The sequence below is a fragment of the Schistocerca cancellata genome, chromosome 4 (assembly GCF_023864275.1).
Source record: "Schistocerca cancellata isolate TAMUIC-IGC-003103 chromosome 4, iqSchCanc2.1, whole genome shotgun sequence".
NCBI lineage: Eukaryota > Metazoa > Arthropoda > Insecta > Orthoptera > Acrididae > Schistocerca > Schistocerca cancellata.
The window spans coordinates 65,118,688-65,145,506 of NC_064629.1; the positions used below are offsets into that span (position 1 = coordinate 65,118,688).

The following is a 26,819-nucleotide window of genomic DNA, read 5'->3' on the forward strand; positions in this document are numbered from 1 at the left end:
GGAAATACTGGACAATAGTGGTCAGTATGCTAATGATTGTGTACAATAAACAAATGCAAAAATATTGGCATACTTTAAGCATTGAGACTTCATAGTGCATATAACAAAGGAAATGCTAATACATAACTAATTCCAATCACAAAGCACATTCAAATACATTTATTATTATTTTCCTCCTCTGTTGAATTTTGAAGTTGGCAAGTTAAAATTTCGCCTGGAAAAAATCTGCAGAAATAAGTTTCTAAGTCCCAAAACTGCAAATCTGTTATCACTCGAATGAGGCTGTGCACAAATGAAAGACCAAATTAGATGTATGTAAATGCAGTACAAGTGATCCAACTTCTAAATTTAGGATATTCTCTCTCTCTCTCTCTCTCTCTCTCTCTAACAAACACACACACACACACACACACACACACCACTTGTACGTAAAAAATTACTATCAGTATGTCTCAAATTTGAGTTTATTCACATTGGTGAGTTGCATGCGTTTATGGCAGTTTTGTTACAATATGTTCACACCTGGTACAATTAATTAAAAATAAATTGCCAAATCACAGTGTGACTTGGATTCCATGACTAACAACCCTCCATGTTTCTTGCCAAAAAGTGGACTTTAGCTGGAGCCAGTAACAGGGACACTATAATGTCTTTAACAGGACCACGATGATTAAAATGCACATTTACATTTTCAGGGATAGCTTCACAGACAGGCACATTAATCTGACAGCAGTGGCTGGTTCCCAATAAATGTTTTATTTCAACTAACAGCTTTTTATTATATGTAAAATTGCTTTACAAATTGAAGAGTGTCAGTTTTTTCAAATTTGAAATCAATAAATTAATGCACAATATAAATATTTTTAAAGATAATCGGAAGCCGTGATTTTATTCATTTGGTCTTATAGTCTTAAGAAATTAGAGTTTTTATTTTATTTTTACTGGTTTAAATTCAAAATGTTCAGCTTGTAATAAAATGCATGTAGCACCACTATAATTCCATACACGTGCAGGAAAAGTCAACAGATTTCAACTGATAATTCCTGTTTTAAAACAGGTTGTGAATTTGAATGAGAATTTTTTCTTTCATAACGATATACATCCTGTTTAACTAGTAATAGTTGTCACCAGGCTTTCAGAGACCACAATAATCAAAGAGGATTGAAATGTGAATTTGTGACAACTGAAATACAGGAATTGAGTACATTAAATATTTTACATGATATGTAACTTATCTAGTAATTTTAAGGAATGGTTAAGCAAGCTGGCTGCCTACATTACTTAGTGCACAGCTCTTATTTTGTTGTTAGTATTCTACAATAGTTGTCTATTTGAACATACATTTGAAATAACACCATACATTTTCTTAGATGATAATTGGTGTTTCCAAGAGGAGGTCACTTGCTGATTCTATATACACTTTTTTCGGCTATATAAATGTAGTTATGTCCTAAAAGTCTAATTGCAGCCAAGTTCTGGTGCTACGTTTAAGACATCTCACTTAAACGTGTATTTTGACCTGTTATGTATCCAAAATTCATTCACTGCTCATTGCCTTGTCCTACACACGTAACATTGGAACTAACAACCAAATTCAACAGTTTTAACTGTTCTTCAGAGGCAACGATGTGTTAACAGCTCCAAGTTTCATTTTACTACATATATGATTTGTAGAAGTCATATTTTTATGTATGGACAAAATGATTTAAATGTCAGTTAATGACAATAGTGACTCTGCAGTGTAATAAATGGATATCTGACCATACAAGTATGGGTCGACGTATGTCATTAGTATCTGTACTTTTTAATAAACAAGTATAAATGAGAATAGTTTTGATGTCTGATTTAATTTACTATGTAGTAGTATATTTACTAAAATAGATATTTTTCAACTTAGTTGTACACAATGCAATGTCAGCAGAAGTTATGTTTAAATCATTAGATCCTTATAGTAAACACAAGGTGAGAAAAAGTAATGGAAGAATATCTTACCATTTAGCTTGTATTTGGAATAAAATGTAATTTCAGTAGCATAGAGTTTTGAATGAACATAACTTTAGCATTTTATAAAATGTTTTCTGTGAATTAAACCTTTAAGTACCATAAGGCATTGTCATACAATTTTTTTAAGTACAACTACATTCATCACTTATTTTAGATTACAGGAAATTATTTCCATTATATGTTATTTTGAGATTCTTGTGCCACATGATACTTTCTCTTAAGTCATTTGGCCAGTGACTAATACAGCAAACTTTGTTTATGGCATTAGTGTAATCTATTAATTTTATATTTGTTACAAATATTCTATAGTATTCTATATATGCAATATATAGCTTTTATTATAAACATAAATCAAACCTCAGCATGCATTATGATTCACATTTTAAAACACAACAATTCACTGAATTCTCAATGAAAAATATTTATCACAAAACAGACACATTCTGTTCACATGCGGCAAATACAATCGGGTGGTCGCCTGTTGCTCTCTCTGTGGAGTCGGCGAGTGGTACTGTCTCCAAACTGTATTCCTGAGCCAATTCTTTCTGGATCCACTTCCCCTGAAAAAGTGTTAATTCAATATGCTATCTGCCAAAATTCACACACACACACACACACCTGGGCATACGTGAAGATATCTCAACGGGTATGACAAACTTAAAATATGCAATATACATATTCATTTAATTATGCACTGAATATACATTCTCCTTTTCATGATTTAAAACTGATTAATATGTTGCTGTGGATTAAGTCATTAATGCAGTTAACATGATGCATCACTGGGGGTACAAAGCTGAGTATGAAAGTGGTATGTGAAGAAGAAAGAAATACTGACATTTTTCCAACTGTCTGCATTCTGTTTCACTGAAAAGGTGTGAGGATGTCCATTAATTAAAAATAATTTGAATCTAGACTTTAAACACTTATTGAGCCGCCTATTTGTGTAGAAGGTAAATATATTGTGCAGAAAATTATATTACTTTTTATTTGCATACAAATCATACCCATGCACACAAACCTGTTTACATTTGACAGCCTTTGAAAAATAGCAGGTATAGTATTTCACAGACATGAAGTATTATTCACATTCACACATTGGTGCTTAAGTCTCACAGTTAAGCCTATCTTGAGCCATCACTGTAAACAGTCTGCAACCACATTTGCACCCCTCTGGACAGCTGGGAGCAACAATGGAAGTCTCCTGGTCCCCAACACATTCAATTCGAAGTTGAAATATTTGACTGTTTTACCACCGTGAAATCATTGTTGACTACAGCACTCATTGTCTCCTGTCCTCACTGTTGTTGTTCTGATATTTGCTTTTTACTGAGTGCCAATAAGGAGCTTTTAGTTCGGTTCTTCATCCACACTCATGAATAGGCATTTACTTAAAATAGCAAACTTAATTGTCTGGATCAGAATGCCTGAATATCCAGTAGCATGGGATTGGAAAAATCATATGACTGGATAATAAGTGGTTGGTTGGGGACCAAACTACTAGGTCATCAGTCCCTCCATCGTCGGACAGACTAGTCTATGTGACAGTACATTAGAGATGGTTGGTTGGTTTAAAAGAGGGGGACAGGGACCTAACTACGCGGTCATCGGTCGCTTGTTCCTAATAAAACAATGCCACAAGTGTGAGAATAAAACAGGTGAGACATAGAACAAAATGGAAAGAAAGAAAGAAACGAATACTGAAAGTAACAAAACAGGAAAAGAAAACAACAGAGAGATGCAAGAAACAGTTAGAAGAGAGTAAAACAAGAAAGCAGATTCCAGTGGCTGGCCAACCACAGAAATAAGAAGGAAAAGCCAGCCACTCTGCAACACATTAAAACCTCCACCCTAAAACCTATAGGGTGGAGGACACAGAGGGACAAAGGACATGCGTTAAAACTCTGATCAAATGATAAAACCCACCCTCAAGGATGGAATGCAAAACCAAATAAGATGATGAGGCGTTGTCTGCTAAAATCAATGATAACGAGTCTGGCAACTGAAGGTGAAGTCTCAGGGCAGCCAAAGAAGGACAGAGCAGAAGAATATGGGCCACTGTTAACAGGGTGCCACACCGACACTGAGGTGGGTCTTCACAGCGCAGGAGGTCCCTGCGATAGGCCCTCATCGAGGACTTCCACACATTTGTGGTCCCATTAATGGCTCTTAAGTTTGTTCTGTATAATGATATTTTGTCATTCCATTTCCCAAAGCTGAAAAACCTTGCAGCGTAATAACGAACGCAGGTCAGTTGCGGGGATGCCCACCTCCAGAAGTGGTTTCCGTGTAGCCTGTTTGGCCAGCCTGTCAGCAAGTTCATTTCCTGGGATTCCGACGTGACCAGGGGTCCAGACGAACACCACTGAACGACTGGACCGTTCCAGGGCATAGATGGACTCCTGGAAGGACGCTACCGAAGGATGACGAGGGTAGCACTGCTCGATAGTTTTCAGGCTGCTCGAGGAGTCAGTACATAAAAGAAGAGACTCCCCAGGGCATTAACAGAGATACTGAAGTGCACAAGAAATGGCTACATACACTGCAGCCATCAGGTAAGGAATGCTGTTCAATATGGCCGCCGTCAACGTAGGCAAAGCCTACACGACCGTCAGTCATTGAGCCATCAGTGTAAACCACTTCAGAGCCCCGGAAGACGTCAAGAATCGAGAGGAAGTAACAGCGGAGAGCCGCAGAGTTAACGGAGTCCTTATGGCCACGTGACAGGTCTAGACAAAGATGCGGCCAAGGCATACACCGTGGAGACATACGTGAAAGGATCGCAAGTAGAGGTGGTAAAGTGAAGGACTGCAGTTTGAAGAGAAGGGACCGCACACAAACCACAATCATTAGCCCCGACCTGGGCCACCGATGTGGGAGATGGACTGCCGCAGGCAGGAAAAGCAGACAGTAATTCGTATGCTCAGGAGAACTACAAATGTGTGCTGCGTAACTGGCGAGCAGTTGCACACGTCTGATCTGCAATGGACGGACCCCAGCCTCCACCGGTACGCTGGTCACCAGACTCCTCCTACAGCTCCTGTCGTTAGTCGAACCCTGCAGTGGTGCACAGGGTCGAGTAAATGCAATGCTGAGGGCACTGCCGAACCATAAACCACTCTCCCACAGTCAATTCGGGACTGGACGAGGGCTCTGTAGAGCCGCAGCAGCGTAGAGCAATCTGCACCCCAATTGTTGTTGCTCAGGCAATGGAGGGCATTGAGGTGCTGCCAGCACTTCTGCTTGAGCTGAAGAAGATGAGGAAGCCAAGTCAACCAAGAGTCGAAAACCAGTCCTAAGGATCGATATGTCTCCACTACACTACAATGAGTGGATCGTCATGAAGGTAAAGTTCTGGGTCCGGATGAATTGTACGCCGCCGACAGAAGTGCAAGACGTCTGCATACAGAGAAGGTGAGATGGATGGCCTGACAGCTGCTGCTAGACCGTTAATGGCCACTACAAAATAGACACATACTCAATACAGAGCCCTGCGGGACTCCATTTTCCTGGATATGGATGGAACAATGGGAGGCACCAAATTGGGCATGGAAAGTACTGAGCAACAGGAAGTTTCGGATAAAAATTGGGAGTGGGCCCCAAAGACCCCACTCATACAATGTGGCAAGGACATGAAGTCGCCAGGTCGTGTCATATGCTTTTTATAAATAAAAAAAGACAGCAACCACGTGTTGGCATCTGAAAAAGGACGTTCGGATGGCAGACTTGAGGGACACATGATTATCAGTGGTAGAGCGACCGTAGCGGAAGCAGCCCTGACATAGAGCCAGTAGGCCACATGACTCCAGGACCCGACCCAACCCAACCGCCGACACACAATACGTTCCAGCAGCTTATGAAGAACGTTGGTGAGGGTGATGGGTCGATAGCTATCCACATCAAGTGTGTTTTTACTAGGTTTGAGCACCGGAATGATGGTGCTCTCCTGCCATTGCGATGGAAAGACGCCATCACACTAGATCCGGTTGAAGATGACGAGATGTGGCTTGTAGTCAGATGAGAGAAGTTTAATCATCTGGCTGTGGATCTGATCAGGCCCAGGAGCTGTGTCGGGGATTATGCAAGGGCACTGAAGAGCTCCCACTTTGTAAATATGGAGTTATAGGATTCACTGTGGTGTGTAGTGAATAAGAGAACATTCCCTTCCAGTCACCGTTTGAGAGTGTGAAAGGCTGGAGGGTAATTCTCCGACGCAGAGGCTTGAGCAAAGACTCGGCAATTGCAAACACGTCAGTAGATAACACACTATTTATGGTCACACCAGGAACACCTTTTGGGGTCTGGAACCCAAAAAGACATTTGAACTTTGCCAAGACTTGGGAATGTGACGTATGGCACTCAATGATATGCTTCAGCGACTTCCGGCGACCACCAAGGGACGGCGTTACGCCAGGGGCACCCTAATGAGCGAAGGATCGTGTTTTCTGCTGCAGAAACAATTGTTGTAGTCACCTGCTCAACCATCACACTGATGTTACCATGTGGGGGAGATTCAACGGTGACAGCAGAGGTGAAAGTTTCCGAGTCCGCCTTGTTTAAAGCCCATCTGGGCAGGCGTCCGTGAGCCTGACGCTGGGTCAGTGACAGGAAGACAGGGAAGTGGTCACTATCACACAGGTCATCATGTGCTCTCCAGTGGATAGATGGGAGAAGACCTGGGCTGCAAAGTGATAAATCAATGGCCGAGTAACTACCATGAGCCACACTGAAATGTGTGGCAGCCTCAGTATTTAAGAGGCAGAGGTCAAATTGAGGCAGTAAATTCTGGCATCTCTGCCTCCGCCAGTAAGCATGGTGCCACCCCACAAGGGGTTATGGGCATTAAAATCTCCCAAAAGTAGGAAAGCTTTCGGGAGTTGATCAATCAGTGCAGCTAATACATTCAGGGGTATTGCACCTTCTGCGGAAAGATATACATTGCAGACTGTTATATCCTGCGTCGTCCTTGTTCTGACAGCCACAGGTCCAAGAATGGTTGAAGGGGCACAGTTTCACTACGGACTGAGTTTAGGAAATAAACGCAAACTCCACCCGACACTCGATTATAGTTGGTATGGTTCCTGTAATATCCCTTATAGCCAACAGATGGCAGGGGTCTGCATTGCTGGGAACCAGGTTACCTGGAGGGCAATGCAGATAGCGTGTGTAAAGCTTAACAGCTGCCATAGCTTAGCCAGGCTGTGGAAAAAAAAACTGCCGCAATTCCACTGGAGGTTGACATCATCGAGAGACTAGGGAGGCATGGAACATTCAATGAGGTAGGTTATGCCTCAGTCACCTGCTGCCACCGACTTATTGCCTGAGCAGTCTATATCCATTGTGTCTGAGGGACTGGCGAGATCTAGGTCCTCAGCGGATGCCAAAATCTCAACCCCATCCTCAGACACAGAGCTTGTGGGTAGCGGTGGTGTGGGTGCCACCACAACTTCCTTGGTCTTCCGGGTTTTCTTTTTGGATTTCCCTCACTGTCCTTGGGTTTCCCTGGCTGGGAGGACTTCACTGATTCAGTCTCCGGGACTGAAGATGAGCGTGAAGCCCTACGACCAGCTGCTTTTGGGCTCTATAGCCCCCCCATGAACCATGGACCTTGCCGTTGGTGGGGAGGCTTGCGTGCCTCAGCGATACAGGTAGCCGTACCGTAGGTACAACGACAACGGAGGGGTATCTGTTGAGAGGCCAGAGAAACGTGTGGTTCCTGAAGAGGGGCAGCAGCCTTTTCAGTAGTTGCAAGGGCAACAGTCTGGATGATTGACTGATCTGGCCTTGTAACAATAACCAAAACGGCCTTGCTGTGCTGGTACTGCGAACGGCTGAAAGCAAGGGGAAACTACAGCCGTAATTTTTCCCGAGGGCATGCAGCTTTACTGTATGGTTAAATGATGATGACGTCCTCTTGGGTAAAATATTCCGGAGGTAAAATAGTCCCCCATTCGGATCTCCGGGCGGGGACTACTCAAGAGGATGTCATTATCAGGAGAAAGAAAACTGGCGTTCTACGGATCGGAGCGTGGAATGTCAGATCCCTTAATCGGGCAGGTAGGTTAGAAAATTTAAAAAGGGAAATGGATAGGTTAAAGTTAGATATAGTGGGAATTAGTGAAGTTCGGTGGCAGGAGGAACAAGACTTCTGGTCAGGTGACTACAGGGTTATAAACACAAAGTCAAATAGGGGTAATGCAGGAGAAGATTTAATAATGAATAGGAAAATAGGAATGCAGGTAAGCTACTACAAACAGCATAGTGAACGCATTATTGTGGCCAAGATAGATACGAAGCCCACACCTACTACAGTAGTACAAGTTTATATGCCAACTAGCTCTGCAGATGATGAAGAAATTGAAGAAATGTATGATGAAATAAAAGAAATTATTCAGATAGTGAAGGGAGACGAAAATTTAATAGTCATGGGTGACTGGAATTCGAGTGTAGGAAAAGGGAGAGAAGGAAACGTAGTAGGTGAATATGGATTGAGGCTAAGAAATGAAAGAGGAAGCCGCCTGGTAGAATTTTGCACAGAGCACAACTTAATCATAGCTAACACTTGGTTTAAGAATCATGATAGAAGGTTGTATACATGGAAGAACCCTGGAGATACCTTTTAGTATCAGATACATTATATAATGGTAAGACAGAGATTTAGGAACCAAGTTTTAAATTGTAAGACATTTCCAGGGGCAGATGTGGACTCTGACCACAATCTATTGGTTATGACCTGTAGATTAAAACAGAAGAAACTGCAAAAAGGTGGGAATTTAAGGAGATGGGACCTGGATAAACTGACTAAACCAGTAGCTGTACAGAGTTTCAGGGAGAGCATAAGGGAACAATTGACAGGAATGGGGGAAAGAAATCAGTAGAAGAAGAATGGGTAGCTTTGAGGGATGAAGTAGTGAAGGCAGCAGAGGATCAAGTAGGTAAAAAGAAGAGGGCTAGTAGAAATCCTTGGGTAACAGAAGAAATATTGAATTTAATTGATGAAAGGAGAAAATACAAAAATGCAGTAAGTGAAGCAGGCAAAAAGGAATACAAACGTCTCAAAAATGAGATTGACAGGAAGTGCTAAATGGCTAAGCACGCATGGCTAGAAATGTAAGGATGTAGAGGCTTATCTCACTAGGGGTAAGATAGATACTGCCTACAGGAAAATTAAAGAGACCTTTGGAGATAAGAGAACCACTTGTATGAACATCAAGAGCTCAGATGGAAACCCAGTTCTAAGCAAAGAAGGGAAAGCTGAAAGGTGGAAGGAGTATATAGAGGGTCTATACAAGGGCGATGCACTTGAGGAAAATATTATGGAAATGGAAGAGGATGTAGATGAAGATGAAATGGGAGATATGATACTGCGTGAAGAGTTTGACAGAGCACTGAAAGACCTGAGTCGAAACAAGGCCCCCGGAGTAGACAACATTCCATTGGAACTACTGGCGGCTTTGGGAGAGCCAGTCCTGACAAAACTCTGCCATCTGGTGAGCAAGATGTATGAAACAGGCGAAATACCCTCAGACTTCAAGAAGAATATAATAATTCCAATCCCAAAGAAAGCAGGTGTGGACAGATGTGAAAATTACCGAACAATCAGTTTAATGAGCCACAGCTGCAAAATACTAAGACGAATTCTTTACAGACGAATGGAAAAACTAGTAGAAGCCGACCTCGGGGAAGATCAGTTTGGATTCCGTAGAAATACTGGAACACGTGAGGCAATACTGACCTTACGACTTACCTTAGAAGAAAGATTAAGGAAAGGCAAACCTACATTTCTAGCATTTGTAGACTTAGAGAAAGCTTTTGACAATGTTGACTGGAATACTCTCTTTCAAATTCTAAAGGTGGCAGGGGTAAAATACAGGGAGCGAAAGGCTATTTACAATTTGTATAGAAACCAGATGGCAATTATAAGAGTCGAGGAGCATGAAAGGGAAGCAGTGGTTGGGAAGGGAGTAAGACAGGGTTGTAACCTCTCCCCGATGTTATTCAATCTGTATATTGAGCAAGCAGTGAAGGAGACAAAAGAAAAATTCGGAGTAGGTATTAAAATCCATGGAGAAGAAATAAAAACTTTGAGGTTCGCCGATGACATTGTAATTCTGTCAGAGACAGCAAAGGACTTGGAAGAGCAGTTGAACAGAATGGATGGTGTCTTGAAGGGAGGATATAAGATGAACATCAACAAAAGCAAAACGAGGATAATGGAATGTAGTCGAATTAAGTCGGGTGATGCTGAGGGAATTAGATTAGGAAATGAGACACTTAAAGTAGTAAAGGACTTTTGCTATTTGGGGATCAAAATAACTGATGATGGTCGAAGTAGAGAGGATATAAAATGTAGACTGGCAATGGCAAGGAAAGTGTTTCTGAAGAAGAGAAATTTGTTAACATCGAGTATAGATTTAAGTGTCAGGAAGTCATTTCTGAAAGTATTTGTATGGAGTGTAGCCATGTATGGAAGTGAAACATGGACAATAAATAGTTTGGACGAGAAGAGAATAGAAGCTTTCGAAATGTGGTGCTACAGAAAAATGCTGAAGATTAGATGGGTAGATCACATAACTAATGAGGAAGTATTGAATAGGATTGGGGAGAAGAGAAGTTTGTGGTACAACTTGACCAGAAGAAGGGATCGGTTGGTAGGACATGTTCTGAGGCATCAAGGCATCACCAATTTAGTATTGGAGGGCAGCGTGGAGGGTAAAAATCGTAGGGGGAGACCAAGAGATGAATACACTAAGCAGATTCAGAAGGATGTAGGTTGCAGTAGGTACTGGGAGATGAAGAAGCTTGCACAGGATAGAGTAGCATGGAGAGCTGCATCAAACCAGTCTCAGGACTGAAGACCACAACAACAACAACAACAACAACAACAACAGCCACTGGCGGGTGTCGTTTCCTCACTAGCAGAAACCTGGGAAGGGAGTGACCCAAGGGACCCCTTTCTAGTGAGAGAAGCCAAAGAAGGCCTATCCTTCTCCAGTTTAGAAGTGGGGACAGACGTCCATGATGGTTGGGGTGGGGGGTGGGGGGTTGGGAGTGTTGCTACCAAAGTAGGTGGCGCAGATGATGTCATACGCACAGGATGCAGGGGTTCAAATTTTCTCTTAGCCTCAGTGTAGGTCAGTCGGTCCAGGGTTTTGTACTCCCTGATTTTCCTTTCTTTCTGGAGAATCCTGCAGTCTGGCGATCAAGATGTTTGGTGCTCTCCGCAGCTGACACAGATGGTAGGTGGGGCACATGGAGTATTGGGATGTGATGGGGGGGGGGGGGGGGGGTCCGCAATCTTGACATGTGACGCTCTAAGCACAGCGGGAAGACATATGGCCGAACTTCCTGCACTTAAAGCACCGCATCGGGGGAGGGGTGTAGGGTTTTACATCACAGCGGTACACCATCACCCTGACTTTCTTGGGCAATGTATCACCCTCGAAGGCCAAGATGAAGGCACTGGTGGCAACCTGATTATCCCTCGGACCCTGGTGGACAAAATGTACACCTCGCCACTCTAAACTGGCGCGCAGCTCATCATCAGACTGTAAAAGATGTCCCTGTCAAATATGATACCCTGGACCATATTTAAGCTCTTATGGGGCCTGATGGTTACAGAAACATCCCCCAGGTTGTCACAAGCAGCTCCTGTGACTAGACAGAGGATGCTGTTTTGATCAAGATTGACCCAGATCTCATTTTGGACAAGCCCTTCACCTCCCTAACTTGTCCTCTAAATGCTCAACAAAAAGCTGAGGCTTCATCGTCATGAAAGATTCCCCATCAGCTCTTGAACATACAAGGTAACAGGGCAAATAAGATCCGCTGCCATCCTTAGCCCGACGTTCCTCCCATGGTGTTGCCAAGGAGGGGAACGATTTGGGGTCATGCTTCTGTGTGTTGAATTGAGTTCGTGAACGCTTAGAGACTGTCGGTGTTTCACCACAATCAAGAGATGATGGACTACACATCATCGATTGTTATTTGCCCTGCTGCCACCCACTCTGACCTGGGGCCCTCCCCATGAGCGCCACCCAGCCACAGCAAAGGCCACCTGGCATGATGGCCATTGCCAGGAGTCCCGATACCCCAGGGGGATGGGCATCTACCCCTTGGCATACATGGGGAGTTAATGGTGCAGGCATCAGTAGAGTGATCCCTGTGTGATTAGGGGGCTACAACCAATAGGGTACCTGGTAGCCCCACCACAACGGACTGGCTACTGTGCTGGATATCTGGTGCAAAAAAGTCCGTGGTCATCGTTGACGCAGAAGGCGACACTGCATAGTCCATGGTGGAAAATGTACCCAGGAATGTGTCCTCCCCCAAGAGATGGAGAATGGGTGGGACTTCAATTTGACGATGAGAAAGTGGGCCAAAGATCTCAATGCATGATGGACACAATGCATCATGTAAGGGGCCATTCCCCAATTGGCTCGCTCTTCGGGACAATTTTGAAAAATGGAGGTCAAACCCTAGAGGGACTATCACATAAAGGCCGAAACATGTGACATTCCTTTTAGTTGCCTCTTATGACAGGCAGGAATACCTCCTGCCTATTCTTACCCCCGGACCCGCAGGGGGGCATTACAGATGGCTACTGTCAAAAATCCAGGAGAAGAAAAGTAAGTTCTATCAAATCTGAACAATGCCTAGGTAAGGGACAGGGAAGAAGGGAGACATAGGAAGAAAAGCAGGTGAGGTGCCCATCTACGGAGCAGCAGGAAGGCCCTCGAAAGCATAGAGCAATGAAGGGACATAAACCATTCCCAGCCCCCGACACATAAAGAGGTACACCACTCACAAATTGCCTTGGAAAGACTATCAACACAGACAGGGCAAGAGAAGCACAAAGAGACAAAACGTGAACAAGTCTTCAGATGATGTGAGAGGGGGAAGAGTAGGTAGGATGAGGATCAGGTAGGACCAGCTGCAGCCCGGTCTGGGCAGAAGCGGCAACAGAGTGTTCTGCCAACCTCTCACTGGGCCGATACGATTAGGTGGCCTTCCCTTAAAGAGAGAGTTAGAAACCCCTTCACGAATAAAATGTAAAACTAAGTGAGCTGGAGATATCGTCTCCTAACACTGGGGGTAGTGAGTCAGGGAGTTTATAAGAGTGTGTTGCAGGGTGGCTAGGTTGACACAGTCCAGTAAAATGTGGACCACCGTCAAACAGGAACCATAATGACAGTGGGATGGGTCCTCACGATGGAGGAGATGACCATGAGTCAGCCAAGTATGGCTGATGCAGAGTTGGCAAAGGACAGTAGAGTCCTTGCGAGAGACCTTCATGGAGGGCCTCTATAAATTCGTAGACTCCTTTACTCTCCATAGTTGTTTGGTGAATTCAGAGTGAGCCATTCCATATTACAAATCGCTAAAACTTGATGGCATAATATCGATCTCAAGAGTCGGCCTACTGGTAGCCAGTTTGGCTTGGCTAATCAGCAACTTCATTCCCCGGAATCCCAACGTGGCCCAGGATCCTGACGAATGTCAGAGTCCACATTGTTCAAGGGCATACAGGGAATCCTGGATAGCCATGACCATATGCTTGAGAGCAAGAGAGATGGCTACCAAGACTGCATTGAAAACATAGCCATCCGGCAAGTAGTGCAGTTCAGTATGTCCCACATGAGCATTCGGGATGAATCAAGTCTTTCAGCTTGTGATAAGTCCTGATGAAACCGTGGCCAAGGGATGAACCACAAAGACATATGTGAGTGGGCCCAGAGGAGAGGTAAAGGAAACAACTGGAGTTCAGAGAGGAGGGATCGGATGCAGATTGCGATCATAAGCCCCAAACTGGGCCGCTGTTGCGTGAGATTTATTTCAATCTTTGGAAAGAGATGGCTTTAGTTTGGATGCTTAGGGGAGCTACAGACATGAGTAGCATAATTGACTAGCTGTTGTTGGTACCTGATCCACAATGGAGAGACCCAAGCCTTCATGAGTAAGCTGTTCACAGGGCTAGTTCAAAAGGCTCCTGTTGTGAGTCAACCCTGCAGTGGTGTATCGAGCCAGTATCCACAACGCTGAGGACAATGTCGAACCACATGCCAGCCTTCCATAATCAAGAAAGGGTTGAATCAGGGCTTTGTAATGCTGTAGAAGGATAGTGTGATCTGTGCCCCAGCTGCTGTTACCCAGGCAGTGAAGTATATTAAAGTGCAGATAGCACTTTTGCTTAAGCTGGTGAAGCTGGGGAATCCACATCAGATGAGCATTGAAGACCAGTCCTCAAAATCAGTAAGTCTCCTTCACATCTACTCTACATCTACATATACATCCATACTCCGCAAGCCACCTGACGGTGTGTAGCGGAGGGTACCTTGAGGACCTCTATCAGTTCTCCCTTCTATTCCAGTCTCGTATTGTTAGTGGAAAGAAGGATTGTCGGTATGCCTCTGTGTGGGCTCTAATCTCTCTGATTTTATCCTCATGGTCTCTTCGTGAGATATACGTACGAGGGAGCAATATACTGCCTGACTCCTAGGTGAAGGTATGTTCTAGAAACTTCAACAAAAGGCTGTACCGAGCTACTGAGTGTCTCTCCTGCAGAGTCTTCCACTGGAGTTTATCTATCATCTCCGTAACACTTTCACGATTACTAAATGATCCTGTAACGAAGCGCGCTGCACTCCGTTGGATCTTCTCTATGTCTTCTATCAACCCTATCTGGTACGGATCCCACACTGCTGAGCAGTATTCAAGCAGTGGGCAAACAAGCGTACTGTAACCTACTTCCTTTGTTTTTGGATTGCATTTCCTTAGGATTCTTCCAATGAATCTCAGTCTGGCATCTGCTTTACCGATGATCAACTTTAAATGATCATTCTATTTTAAATCACTCCTAATGTGTACTCCCAGATAATTTATGGAATTAACTGCTTCCAGTTGCTGACCTGCTATATTGTAGCTAAATGATAAGGGATCTTTCTTTCTATGTATTCGCAGCACGTTACACTTGTCTACATTGAGATTCAATTTCCATTCCCTGCACCATGCGTCAATTTGCTGCAGATCCTCCTGCATTTCAGTACAATTTTCCATTGTTACAACCTCTTGATATACCACAGCATCATCCGCAAAAAGCCTCAGTGAACTTCTGATGTTATCCCCAAGGTCATTTATGTATATTGTGAATAGCAACGGTCATACGACACTCCCCTGTGGCACACCTGAAATCACTCTTACTTCGGAATACTTCTCTCCATTGAGAATGACATGCTGTGTTCTGTTACCTGGGGACTCTTCAATCCAATCACACAATTGGTCTGATAGTCCATATGTTCTTACTTTGTTTATTAAACGACTGTGGGGAACTGTATCGAACACCTTGCGGAAGTTAAGAAACATGGCATCTACCTGGGAACCCGTGTCTATGGCCCTCTGAGTCTCGCGGACGAATAACGCGAGCTGGGTTTCACACGATCGTCTTTTCTACAACCCATGCTGATTCCTACAGAGTAGATTTCTAGTCTCCAGAAAAGTCATTATACTCTAACATAATACGTGTTCCAAAATTCTACAACTGATCAACATTAGAGATATAGGTCTATAGTTCTGCACATCTGTTCGATGTCCCTTCTTGAAAACTGGGATGACCTGTGCCCTTTTCCAATCCTTTGGAACGCTACGCTCTTCTAGAGACCTACGGTACACTGCTGCAAGAAGGGGGGCAAGTTCCTCCGCGTACTCTGTGTAAAATCGAACTGGTATCCCATCAGGTCCAACGGCCTTTCCTCTTTTGAGGGATTTTAATTGTTTCTCTATCCCTCTGTCGTCTATTTCGATATCTACCATTTTGTCATCTATGCGACAATCTAGAGAAGGAACTACAGTGCAGTATTCCTCTGTGAAACAGCTTTGGAAAAAGACATTTAGTATTTCGGCCTTTAGTCTGTCATTCTCTGTTTCAGTACCATTTTGGTCACAGAGTGTCTGGACATTTTGTTTTGATCCACCTACCGCTTTGACATAAGACCAAAATTTCTTAGGATTTTCTGCCAAGTCAGTACATAGAACTTTACTTTCGAATTCATTGAATGCCTCTCGCATAGCCCTCCTCACACTACATTTCGCTTCGCGTAATTTTTGTTTGTCTGCAAGGCTTTGGCTATGTTTATTTGGTTATTAAGGTACAGTTATGGTTGTGGGTGAAAGGCACAACATTGACAGAAGTGCATGATGCGAGTCTTGGCAGCTGAAAACCGAAAGCTATGGGCAAGTCCCCATGTTCATGCCTTTCATATGGTGCCTTGCAGTTCACATTCAGTGACATCCCCACTAGAGGAGCAGTAGTAGAGGCAAAAGTCTTCAGCATACAAGGAGCATGATACTGAGGACCCCACAGCTGCTGCTAGACCATTGATGGCTGGTACATAGCGGGGGACACTCTGTACAAAGCCCTATGGGACCCACATTCTCTTGGATATGGCGAGAACTGTGGGTGGCATCAACTTCAACATGGAAAATATGATGAGACAAGATGTTCAGTAGTGGAACAGTCTGGGCAAAATCCACCCTGGGATGCAGCCAGTAGACCCAGAGACTCAAGGAGCTACTAGCTCACCACTCTTTCAAGGCACATACAGAGAACAATGGTGAGATGAATTGGGCAATAACTGTCCAACTCTAGAAGGTGCTTACCCAATTCTAGTACTGGGACCATGATACTTTCTTGGCACTGCTATGTTAACTCACCCTCGCTCCAGATGCAATTAAGAATGACAAGGATATGATACTTACAATCCACCAATAGGTGTTTGAACATTTAGTTATGGATGCAGTCTGGCCCTGAGGCAGTATCAGGGGATTGGGCTAGGACACTGACAAATTCCAATTTGCTGAATGAAGCATTATAGGATTCCAGATGGCGTGTAGTAAAAGATAACTACTTTCACTCCACCTACTGTTTTAGGACACGGAAGGCAAATCGATAATTCTCAGATGCAGAGGCTTGAGCATAACACAGAGCAAAATGTTTGGTGACAGCATCTGGGACAGTGCAAACAGTCCCATTGAATGTAATACATCTACATCTACATTTATACTCCGCATGCCACCCAACGGTGTGTGGCGGAGAGCACTTTACGTGCCACTGTCATTACCTCCCTTTCCTGTTCCAGTCGTGTATGGTTCGCGGGAAGAACAACTGCCGGAAAGCCTCCGTGTGCGCTCGAATCTCTCTAATTTTACATTCGTGATCTCCTCGGGAGGTATAAGTAGGGGGAAACAATATATACGATACCTCATCCAGAAACGCACCCTCTCGAAACCTGGACAGCAAGCTACACCGGGATGCAGAGCACTTCTCTTGGAGAGTCGTGCCACTAGAGTTTGCTAAACATCTCCGTAACGCTATCACGCTGCTCTTCTTTGGATCTTCTCTATCTCCTCCGTCAACCCGACCTGGTACGGATCCCACACTGATGAGCAATACACAAGTATAGGTCGAACGAGTGTTTTGTAAGCCACCTCCTTTGTTGATGGACTACATTTTCTAAGAACTCTCCCAATGAATCTCAACCTGGTACCTGCCTTACCAACAATTAATTTTATATGATCATTCCACTTCAAGTCGTTCCGCACACACACTCCCAGATATTTTACAGAAGTAACTGCTACCAGTGTTTGTTCCACAATCATACAATAAAGGATCCTTCTTTCTATGTATTCGCAATACATTATATTTGTCTATGTTAAGGGTCAGTTGCCACTCCCTGCACCAAGTGCCTATCAGCTGCAGATCTTCCTGAATTTCGCTGCAATTTTCTAATGCTGCAACTTCTTTGTATACTACAGCATCATCCGCGAAAAGCCGCATGGAACTTCCGACACTACCTACTAGGTCATTTATATATATTGTGAAAAGCAATGGTCCCATAACACTCCCCTGTGACACGCCAGAGGTTACTTTAATGTATGTAGATGCCTCTCCATTGAGAACAACATGCTGTGTTCTGTTCGCTAAAAACTCTTCAATCCAGCCACACAACTGGTCTGATATTCCGTAGGCTCTTACTTTGTTTATCAGGCGACAGTGCGGAACTGTATCGAACGCCTTGCGGAAGTCAAGGAAAATGGCATCTACCTGGGAGCCTGTATCTAATATTTTCTGGTTCTCATGAACAAACAAAGCGAGTTGGGTCTCACACAATCGCTGTTTCCGGAATCCATGTAGATTCCTACAGAGTAGATTCTGGGTTTCCAGAAACAACATGATATGCGAGCAAAAAACATGTTCTAAAATTCTACAACAGATCGACGTCAGAGATATAGGTCTATAGTTTTGCGCATCTGCTCGACGACCCTTCTTGAAGACTGGGACTACCTGTGCTCTTTTCCAATCATTTGGAACCTTCTGTTCCTCTAGAGACTTGCGGTACATGGCTGTTAGAAGGGGGGCAAGTTCTTTCACGTACTCTATGTAGAATCGAATTGGTATCCCGTCAGGTCCAGTGGACCTTCCTCTGTTGAGTGATTTCAGTTGCTTTTCTATTCCTTGGACACTTATTTCGATGTCAGCCATTTTTTCGTTTGTGCGAGGATTTAGAAAAGGAACTGCAGCGCGGTCTTCCTCTGTGAAACAGCTTTGGGAAAAGCTGTTTAGTATTTCAGCTTTACGCGTGTCATCCTCAGTTTCAATGCCATCATCATCCCGGAGTGTCTGGATATGCTGTTTCGAGCCACTTACTGATTTAACGTAAGACCAGAACTGCCTAGGATTTTCTGTCAAGTCGGTACATAGAATTTTACTTTCGAATTCACTGAACGCTTCACGCATAGCCCTCCTTACGCTAACTTGACATCGTTTAGCTTCTGTTTGTCTGAGAGGTTTTGGCTGCATTTAAACTTGCAGTGAAGATCTCTTTGCTTTCGCAGTAGTTTCCTAACTTTGTTGTTGAACCACGGTGGGTTTTTCCCTGTCCCTCACAGTTTTACTCGCCACGTACCTGTCTAAAGCGCATTTTACGATTGCCTTGAACTTCTTCCATAAACTCTCAACATTGTCAGTGTCGGAACAGAAATTTTCATTTTGATCTGTTAGGTAGTCTGAAATCTGCCTTCTATTACTCTTGCTAAACAGATAAACCTTCCTCCGTTTTTTTATATTCCTATTAAGTTCCATATTCAGGGATGCTGCACTGCAACGGCCTTATGATCACTGATTCCCTGTTCTGCGCTTACAGAGTCAAAAAGTTCGGGTCTGTTTGTTATCAGTAGGTCCAAGATATTATCTCCACGAGTTGGTTCTGTGTTTAATTGCTCGAGGTAATTTTCGGATAGTGCACTCAGTATAATGTCACTCGATGCTCTGTCCCTACACCTGTCCTAAACATCTGAGTGTCCCAGTCTATATCTGGTAAATTGAAATCTCCACCTAAGACTATAACATGCTGAGGAAATTTATGTGAAATGTGTGGTGTCACCGCCAGACACCACACTTGCTAGGTGGTAGCCTTTAAATCGGCTGCGGTCCGTTAGTATACGACGGACCCGCGTGTCGCCACTGTCAGTGATTGCAGACCGAGCGCCACCACACAGCAGGTCTAGAGACACTTCCTAGCACTCGCCCCAGTTGTACAGCCGACATTGCTAGCAATGGTTCACTGACAAATTACGCTCTCATTTGCTGAGACGATAGTTAGCACAGCCTTCAGCTACGTCATTTGCCATGACCTAGCAAGGCGCCTTTATCAATTGCTATTTATCTTGTGATGCATGTACCGTCAAGAGAGATGTTCACCCATTGTGGATTAAAGTTAAGTATTCCAGAAGCTCTGTTCTTTTTTTACTAGACTCAACTCCTTTAACTGTTCCAGACCTCACGCCAGCCTGCGTGAACTTAATGCGTGCTTTTCGGCTATCAATCATAGTGGCTTGGCTGTCTTGCCAAGTCACAACAAAATGTATTCCAGACTTTCTCTCAGTTGTTCTGCCACTAATGCTGCTGAGTCGGGAGGTCGGTAAAAAGAGCCAATTATTAACCTAGCTCAGTTGTTGAGTGTAACCTCCACCCATAATAATTCACAGGAACTATCCCCTTCTCCTTCACTACAGGATAAACTACTACTAACAGCGACAAACACGCCACCTTCGGTTGCATGCAATCTATCCTTTCTAAACACCGTCTGTGCCTTTGTAAAAATTTCAGTAGAATTTATATCTGGCTTCAGCCAGCTTTCCGTACCTATAATGATTTCAGATTCGGTGCATGCTATCAGCGCTTGAAGTTCCGGTACTTTACCAATGCAGCTTCGACAGTTTACAGTTACAATACTGATTGCTGCTTGGTACCTGCATGTCCTGACTTTTCCCTGCACCCTTTGAGGCTGTTGCCCTTTCTGTACTTGCCCGAGGCCATCTAACCTAAAAAACCGCCCAGTCCACACCACACAACCCCGGATCTTTCAGACTGAAGGGCAACCTCTGGAACAGGACAAGCAGCCATGTCCGGCCGAAGATCAGTATCAGCCGGAGACAGAGCCTGAAACCGGTTCGTCAGACAAACTGGAGAGGCCTTCCGTTCAGCCCTCTGGAATGTCTTTCGCCCCCTGCCACACCTCGAGACGACCTCCCACTCTACCACGGGTGAGGGGTCGGGCTCAATGTGGACAGTATCCCGGGCAGCCACAGCCGTAGTCCGATCGGGGGATGCGTGGGACGAGCTGGCCGTCCCCGACAAACCCCCATCCACACCTCCACAGTGATGCCCATTGGCAACAGGTACACTTGCAGGGTCTGCTATACGTAGAGACATCTGACCTTTGGCAAAACCTGCGAAGGAGAGGTACCTAGTCCGATGGTTGAAACATACTATTCCCAGCAGTCTCGCTTCTGTTGTTTTATTAGGTGTCAGACCTGGGCACAGAGGTGCTCCATCGATGGATGCTGCTTATGATGTTTTAGAGCCTGCCTATGATCTCTAATGGCCTTTGTGATTTCTGATCACCACCATGGGGGACTGTCTTCTGTTGGAGTGGTCGCTAAATCAGCTGCCGAAAGAATGGCTGTAGTTGTATTCTGGACTGCCCCACTGGTATCTCCATGTCATGGGGAGCCAAGGGGGACAGCAGAGGCGAAAGCACCCCAGTTAACACTGTTGAGCCTGTCTGAGCAGGTGTCCAGGAGAGTAACGCTGATGGAGGGACAGGAAGATTGGTTGGTTGGCTGGTTTAAAAGAGGGGGGAAGGGACCAAGCAACGAGGTCATTGGGCCCTTGTTTCAAAGGAAACAATGCCACAAGGTTGAGAATGAGAGAATGTGACTTACAACACAAAACATAATGAAAGGAAAAACCACAACAATGACTGAAGGGCAACATAAACGTAAATGGACAAAAGGGGACAAGAAAAACACAAAGACGCAAGAAACAGGTAGAAGAGGTTAAAACAAGAAAACAGGTTACCATGGCTGGCTGACCATGAGGATAAAAAGGAAAAGCCAGCCATTCTGCAACACATTAAAACCTCCACTCTGAAAGCACTAGGGTGGAGGACACACAGAGACAAAGGGCATGTGCCAAAACTTAGAGCAAATGATAAAACTCACCCTCACGAATAAAATGTAAAACTAAAGATGCTGCTGAGGCATTGTCGCCCAACACTGAAGGTAGGGTGCTGGGAAAGTTAAAAGTCTGCCGCAGAGCAGCAAAAAGTGGGCAGTCCAGCAATAGATGGACGACCATCATTTGTGAGCCACAGCGACACCAAGGTGGGACCTTTTGATGGAGGAGGTACCCATGTGTCAGCCACGTATGGCCAATGCGGAGCCGACAGAGATCTACAGAGCCCCTGTGAGAGGCACGCCCTGAGGTCTTCCACACATTCGTAGTTTCCTTAATGGCATGCAGCTCGTGCGTACTGGGGTTATGCCATTCTGTCTCCCAAAACCGCCAAACATTGCGGTGTAATACTGAATGTACGTCAATTTCAGAGAATCCTATCTCCGTAAGTGGCTTCCACGTAGTCCATTTGGCCAGTCTGTCAGCAAGTTCATTTGTTGGGATTCCGACATGACCAGGGGTCCAGACAAACACCACTGGATGACTGGACTGTTCCAGAGCATAGATGGTCTCCTGGATAGGTGCTACCAAAGGATGACGAGGGTAGCACTGGTTGATAGTGTTCAGGTTGCTCGAGGAGTCAGTACATAAAAGAAAAGACTCCCAGGAGCATGAACGGAGATACTGAAGTGCACAAGAAATGGTCACAAGCTCTGTAGTGAATACAATGCAGCCATCAGGTAAGAAATGCTGTTCAATATGCCCACCGTGAATGTAGGCAAAGCCTACATGACCATCAGCCATCGAGCCATTGGTGTAAACCACTTCAGAGCCTCGGAACACGTCAAGAATCGAGAGGAAGTGACAGCAGAGAGCCGCAGGGTTAAAGGAGTCCTTAGGGCCAAGTGAAAGGTTGAGGCGAAGCCGAGGCCTATGTGTGCACCATGGAGGTGTTTGTGAATGAACTGCAAGTACAGGTGGTAAAGGCAAGGACTCCAGTTTGGAGAGAAGGGATCGCACACAAACTGCAGTTGTAAGCCCTGACTATTGACCGTCGATGAGGGGGATGAACCACTGTGGGCGGGAAAAGGAGACGGTAATTCGAATGAGCAGGAGAACTACAAATGAGTGCAACGAAACTGGAGAGCAATTCCACATGCCTAACTTGCAATGGAGGGACTCCGGCCTCCACCAGAACGCTGGTCACCGGACTTGTCCTAAAAGCTCCTGTTGCTAGGCGAATGCCACAGTGGTGCACTGGGTCGAGTAAACGCAACACTGAGGGTGTATAAGGAGGTCAGAGCCACAGGATATAGGCGCTCATATTTTCTCTTAGCCTCAGTGTAGGTCAATCGGTCTAGTCTCGTATTCCATGCTTTTCCTCACTTCCTGTAAAATCCTGCAGTCTGGCGAGCAAGGTAAATGATGCTCTCTGCAGTTGACAGAGATGGGAGGCGGGGCACATGGATTATTGGGATGCGATGGATGTCCACAATCTCGACATGTGATGCTGGATGTACAGCGGGAAGACACATGGCCGCACTTCCAGCACTTAAAGCACCGCGTCGGGGGAGGGATATATGGCTTGAAATCACAGAGGTAGACCATCACCTTGATCTTCTTGGGTAAGGTGTCACCCTCGAAGGCCAAGATGAAGGCACTGGTGGCCACCTGATTATTCCTCGGACCCCGATTGGTGCGGCGCACCAAATGAACACCTCGCCGCTCTAAACAGGCGCACAGCTCATCGTCAGACTGAAAAAGAAGGTCCTTTGGAATAAAATATCTTGGACCATATTTAAGCTCTTCTGTGGCGTGTTGGTAACAGAAACATCCCCCAACTTGTTACAAGCGAGTAAAGTCTGTGACTGGGCAGAGGATGGTGTTTTTATCAAGACTGACTCAGATCGCATTTTGGACAAGTCCCCATCAGTTCTCATACATATGAGGTTCCGGGGTGAATAAAGTTCGCTGCCATCCTTAGTCTGGCGTTCCTCCCATGGTGTGGCTAGGGAGGGGAATGATTAAGGGTTGTACTTTCTTGCATTGTACTGAGACTTAGAACACTCAGAGACTGCTGGTGTTTGATCACCAGCAAGTGACTATGTGATACGCTTCATCGTGCGTCATCTGCTCTGATGTCACAAGGCCAACTGGCAGGATGGCCACTGCTGGGAGTCCTGATGCCCCAAGGTGACAGGCATCTACTCCTTGGCATATGTTGGGAGTTAAAGGCGCAGGCATCAGCAGAGTGATCCCTGTGTTGTCAGGAGGCTACAATCAACAGGGTACATGGCAGTTACACCACAACGTACTGGCTACCATGCTGGATATCAGGTACAAATAAGTCCATTGTCATCGTTGGCGCAAAAAGCGACACTGCATAGTGCATGGTGGAAAACACACCCAGGAAGGCATGTTTGCCCAAGAGATGGAGAATGAGCTGGACTGCAGTGCAACAATGAGAGGGTGGGCTATAGATCTCAAGGCATGATGGACACTATGCACATGTAAGGCGCCCTCCTCCAATTGGCTTCTCTTTGGGAAAATTTTGAAAAATGGAGTTCAAACCATACAGGGGACCATCACATAAAGGCTGAAACATGTGAGACTCCTTTTAGTCGCCTCTTACGACAGGCAGGAATACCTTGGGCCTATTCTAATCCCCGAACCCGCAGGGGGTGGACATGAAGATTGTGATGTGATCACTACCGTACAGGTCATTGTCGACTCTCCAGTGGATGGATGGGAGAAGACAAGGGCTGCAGATGGAAAGGTTAAAGGCCAAGAAAGTTCCGTGCGCCACACTGACGTGTGTGTGGGCACCAGTATTCAAGAGGCAAAGGCCACGTTATGCCAGTAAGTTTTTGGCTAGTGTTAATTGTTCCACCCCATAAAGGGTTATGGGCATTGAAATCACCCAAGGTTAGGAAAGGTGAGGGGGAGCTGAGAAACCAATGCAAACAATATGTTCTGAAACACTTCACCATTGGGAGGGAGGTAAACATTGCAGATGGTAATATCCTGAAATGCCCTTACCCCAACAGCCATAGCCTCCAAAGGTGTACTCAGAGGCACAAGTTCGCTATATAGAGTGTCCAGAACATACGTACAAACATCACCCGACACACTGCCATAGTTAGCACAATTTTTATAATATCCCCAGTATCCACAAAGGGCTGGGGTCTGCACTGCTGGAAACCAAGTCTCCTGAAGGGAAATGCACAAGGCAGGAGAAGTGCTCAATAGATGTCATAGCTCAGCCATGTGGTGGAAGAAACCGCAACAGTTCCACTGGAGAATAATGTTGTCAATGTACTGTGAGGCCATGAAGGGACCAAGGAGGCAGGTTATACCCTAGTGTTACCTGCTGTCACTATTTGAGGGGTTATGGCCTCAATGTACAGAGGATCCTGATTCCATTGTGTGGTGCAAATCAAGGCCTCAAGGGCCACCAGAATCTCCACCTCAGCCACAGCAGTGGAACAGGCGGGATCTGTTTTTTTTTTTTTTTTTTTGTGGGTTTTTAGGGCACTCAACTACTAAGGTCATTAGCACCCAGTCACAAATGTAAGTGCACATATAATCTGGTAAAACTCAAGGAGGGGGAACACCAGAAAGTTCTTACAAAGACGCAGATAAAATAATTAAAAGAGTTAGATGTCTTAGGACAAGTCCGTCAAAGTAATAAAATGAAGAACACGAGCAGCTGCTCGAGCGTCATCGGCTAAAATTTCCTGTAAGGTAGGTGGCAGAGACAGGACAACACGAGATTGATTAAAACAGGGACACGACAATAAAACACGGCGCACTGTCAATGCATGACCACAACGGCACTGCGGGGCGGGGTCACCGGATAGCAGGTAGCGGTGGCTAAACCGACAATGCCCAATCCGCAACCTGGCCAAAATGACCTCCTCTCGCCAAGATGGTCTGGAGGAGGTTGTCCAAGCTGTTGGGAACGGTTTTATGGCCCGGAGCACATTTTCTTGAAGTGACGACCAAGTATCCCACCATAATGACACAAGCCTCTTACAAACAACCCCACTAATGTCAGACGATGGGACACAAAGGGAGGCTGGCCGAGGCAGGAGGACTGCAGCCTTGGCCGCTGCATCAGCAGCCTCATTCCCAGGCATTCCTACATGGCCTGGAACCCACATAAAGCTAACAGGAGAGCCATCATCAGCAAAAGAATGGAGGGATTGCTGGATCCGTTGCACCAAGGGATGGACCAGATATGGAGCTCCAAGGCTCTGAAGAGCACTGAGTGTATCAGAGCAGAGTACATACGGAGAATGGTGGTGGTGGCGGACATACTGAACGGCCTGAGAGAGAGCAAAAAGCCCGGCCGTAAAGCTGGAACACTGGTCAAGGAGCCGGTATTTAAAGGTGACGTCCCCGACGACAAAGGCATAGCCAGCACCATCGTCAGTTTCGGCGAGTCGCGCACGAAGTTCGACAAACCGTGAGCAATACACTGCATCTGGAGTACCCACCTTCGGGAGCAAGCTGAGGTCAAGATGAATGTGAACCGGAGCCTGGAGCCAAGGTGGTGTAGGGCTCTCACCCTCTCTGAAGGTGGTAGGGAGGGCACAATCCAACTGTCGAAGCAGGCGACGAAAGTGGACTTCAGGGGGCAGCAGGGCAGACACATACAACCCATACTGACGGTCGAGAGAATCGTTGAAGGAGGACTGATAAACGGGTTGGTCGGGCATTGACAACAGCCGGCAGGCATACCGACAAAGCAGTACGTCGCGCTGGTAGGTCAATGGTAATTCGGCAGCTTCAGCATAAAGAATCTCGACGGGACTAGTGTAGAATGCTCCGGTCGCAAGACGTAACCCCCGATGATGGATGGAGTTGAGACGGCGTAAGAGGGATGGCCAAGCAGACAAGTAGATGAGGCTCCCATAATCCAGCTTCGATCGGACTATGGACCGATATAAGCGAAGCAGGACAGTGCGATCCGCTCCCCAAGATGAACCACTAAGAACACGGAGGACATTAAGGGAACGTGTACAATGGGCGGCCAAATAAGAGACATGTGGAGACCAACAAAGTTTCCTGTCCAGTGTGAGCCCTAGAAACTTCGTTGTCTCCACGAATGGGAGAACAACGGGACCGAGATGTAAGGATGGTGGAAGGAATGCTTTATATCGCCAAAAGTTGATGCAAACCGTCTTCTGTTCAGAGAACTGGAAGCCAATAGCCACTTTCCATGAGTATAGGTTGTCAAGACAACGCTGAAGGCAGCGCTCCAGGAGGCATGTTCTCTGGGCACTGCAGTAGATCGCGA

General features: G+C 45.4%; 1 protein-coding gene across 1 annotated transcript in view; it reads right to left on the bottom strand.

Moving 5' to 3' along the window:
• Positions 1 to 454: 454 nt before the first annotated feature.
• Positions 455 to 26,819, bottom strand: part of LOC126183878 (ras-related protein Rab-4B) — a 109,047-nt gene continuing 82,682 nt past the window's right edge. The window contains exon 6 of the mRNA XM_049926177.1: positions 455 to 2,564. Coding sequence (XP_049782134.1) covers positions 2,452 to 2,564 — 113 coding nt within the window. The 3' untranslated portion in view covers positions 455 to 2,451. The remainder of the gene's footprint in view (positions 2,565 to 26,819) is intronic.